The sequence below is a fragment of the Momordica charantia genome (genome assembly GCF_013281855.1).
Source record: "Momordica charantia cultivar OHB3-1 chromosome 7 unlocalized genomic scaffold, Mcharantia_2.0 BLBB01000007.1, whole genome shotgun sequence".
Lineage (NCBI taxonomy): Eukaryota > Viridiplantae > Streptophyta > Magnoliopsida > Cucurbitales > Cucurbitaceae > Momordica > Momordica charantia.
The window spans coordinates 1551106-1554299 of record NW_028275165.1 but is presented as its reverse complement, the minus strand read 5'-3'; the positions used below and the strand labels follow the sequence as shown (position 1 = coordinate 1554299).

Sequence of the window (3194 nt, the reverse complement as noted above, 5' to 3'; positions counted from 1 at the left end):
TAACTTGGTAATTTTACCAAGCAAAATAAGGGGAGAGGTTAGAAAACTGAACTAGAGGGGTCATGAATAAGTAAATATCAAAAGGGGTCAAAAATCCAAAATGATTATTTGAAGGGGTCAAAAATCCCAATTTCCCATAACAAACCACTATGGGTTAAATTTCTTAGAAATTTGATATTATTATTTAGGTTAAAAGAATGGTAGATTTTATTTTTATTTTGATATTATTATTTAGGTTAAAAAACACATTTGATCTCCATAGTGAAGTAACAATTTAATCTCTAAACTTTAGTGTATAATGATCTAGTCCCTATAATTTCAGTAATGTAACAATTTAGTCCCTGAACTTTAACTTGTAACGATTTAGTCTCTGCAGTTCAAAATTTGTAATAATTTAGTTTCTATCGTAACAAATTTTATTAAATTTAAGTGTCAAATTTTATCGTATAACAATTTAATATTTCTAGTTATAAACATATTTGGTCCCTCTTTAATTTATCTATATATATAAGAAACTTAACAAAAAAATTTTAAAATAAGGACTAAATCGTTACCAACTTTAAATTACAAGAGCTAAATTGTTAAATATTAAAGTTTAAGGACTGAATTGTTATCGATCTGAAAGTATAGAGACTAAATCGTTACAAAGTTCAAGACTAAATTGTTATCAAAGTACAGGGATCAAAAGTGGTTTTTTACTTGTTATTTATTTTGGTGCCAATATTTTTTGAAAGTTTATTTTCGTGTTGTGCTTTTAAGATGGAGATCATTTTGATTTTTTGTTGAAAAAACTTAACACAAATCCTATGCCCAACACAAATTTTGTACCCAATAAAAGATCTTACAAAATTGACACAATTTTTTAAAAAAATTAGGGTGCGTTGGGTTCATGATAAAAAAACATAAATCTGAAAATAAAAGTTATATTATGAATTTTTAAATAGATGCCCACTAACCCTTGCTTGGTGTCCAATTTTGAGGTGTCTCAAAATCCATGCTCCATATGATCTCTATGTGTCTTTTATTCATAAACCTCATATGTTCCATTATCCATGCACCATGTGTTGAAATCATAATGCCCTATGTGTCTCAATTTTAGACATTATTAGTGTCATATAAATCACACCACATGCTTATCCATGGCCTATAAATAAGGTCAACGTGGTGCTCAATTAGTAGAGAGATTTTGTCAGAAATTAGTGGTGAAAATTTGTGAGAAATTAATGAGAAATTTGGTGGGAAATCAAGTTTGAAAATTGGTGAGAAATGTCATTTTGAATTTTCTTTATTATTTGAATTGTTTTGTTTATTTTATTTCCCCGACGTTGCCTCGTTTCGTTCCTCAATTTTACAACACGTTATCAGCACGAGCCTCTGTCATTTCTCCTGTTGAAGGTAGGTTCCGAAGGTAGGTAATTTAATTTTTATTTTTCAAGTAATATGTTGTTTTCATATGTTAATCCCTAATTTGAGTTTTTTTTTTTGTGATAGTGCCACCATGACAAATTTGACCAAATTAGAATTTGCCGCTCTTGATATCAATGGCAATAATTATTTGTCATGGGTACTAGATGCTGAAATCCATCTTGATGCCATGAACCTGGGAGAAACCATCAAAGAGGGAAATACAACCACAAGTCAGGAAAAGGCAAAAGCCATGATTTTCCTTCATCACCATCTTCACGAGGGGTTGAAAATGGAGTATCTGACAATAAAAGACCCCATTGCCTTGTGGCAAAATTTGAAAGAAAGATATGATCATCAAAAAACAGTTATTCTTCCTAAAGCTCGTTATGAATGGATGCATTTGAGGCTCCAAGACTTCAAATCAGTAAGTGATTATAATTCTGCACTATTCAAAATCAGTTCGAAATTGAAGTTATGTGGAGAAAAAATTACTGATAGTGATATGCTAGAAAAGACATACTCAACCTTCCATGTCTCGAATATACTCTTGCAACAACAATATCGAGAGAAAGGTTTTAAGAAATATTATGAGCTCATATCATGCCTTCTGGTTGCTGAGCAAAATAATGAGCTATTGATGAAAAATCATGAATCTCGACCAACGGGAGCAACGCCATTCCCAGAGGTGAATGCTGTAAATTTCAATAATCATGGTCGAGGTCGAGGTCGTGGTCGAGGGCGTGACCGTGGCAGAGGAAGAAATAATTTTTCATTTCGTGGTGGGCGTTATAATCGTCCAAATTTTAAAAGAACCACACGAAATGTTGATCATAAAGAAAAAGCTCCACAAGATCAGAATTCCAGAAGTGTTGAAAATAAGTGCTTCCGATGCGGTATGACTGGGCATTGGGCACATATTTGTCGTATATCAAAACACTTAGTGAATCTTTATCAAGCTTCCTTGAAAGAAAAAGGAAAAAATGTGGAAGCAAATCTTGCCTACCAGGATGGTGATATCTTTGACACTGCCAATATTACAAGTTTGGATGTGGCTGACTTTCTTGAATCTCCTGGAGAACAAATTGGCACAGTGAGCACAATGGATGGAATAGCAAGTCTTTCTTTTGATTTTGAGAATATTCAGAACTAATGTTTTTTTTATATCTTTTATGTATGTTTTGTATTATTCTTCTTCTTTCTTCTTATTGTAATTATTTTGTTTAATGAAGAAGCATAGACAGTTTTCATATATTGGATGACTCGAAAATGAGCAATGTTGATCTATGTCTGGCAGACAGTGCGACTACGCACACAATACTGAAAAGTAGACAATATTTTTCTAAATTGACAATGCTGAAAGCAAAAGTCAATACTATATCAGGTTCTGAAACTTGATTGAAGGTTTTGGAAAAGCAGACATAATTTTGCCAAGAGGAACAAAATTTACAATTGACAATGCATTGTTCTCTAGTCAATCAAAGAGAAATCTACTGAGTTTTAAAGATATACGTTGCAATGGTTATCATATTGAGACTGATAACAAGAATAATATAGAATATCTCTATATTATATCTATTGTCTCACATAACAAACGTATACTTGAAAAGTTGCCTGCTTTATCTTCTGGATTATATTACACTCATATACGAGTAATGGAAACATATGCAACTACGAACTTGAAGTTCATAAATCCAGATATATTTACCATTTGGCATGACCGATTAGGTCATCCTGGGTCCATAATGATGAGAAGAATCATTGAAAATTCACATGGACATCCATTAAAG

General features: G+C 32.1%; 1 protein-coding gene across 1 annotated transcript; it reads left to right on the top strand.

The window, feature by feature from the left end:
- Positions 1 to 681: 681 nt before the first annotated feature.
- Positions 682 to 2602, top strand: LOC148209990 (uncharacterized). Its single transcript, XM_088126711.1, has one exon. The coding sequence runs from the start codon at positions 1454 to 1456 to the stop codon at positions 2555 to 2557; it is 1104 nt and encodes a 367-aa protein (XP_087982837.1). The 5' UTR covers positions 682 to 1453; the 3' UTR covers positions 2558 to 2602.
- The last annotated feature ends 592 nt before the right edge of the window (positions 2603 to 3194 follow it).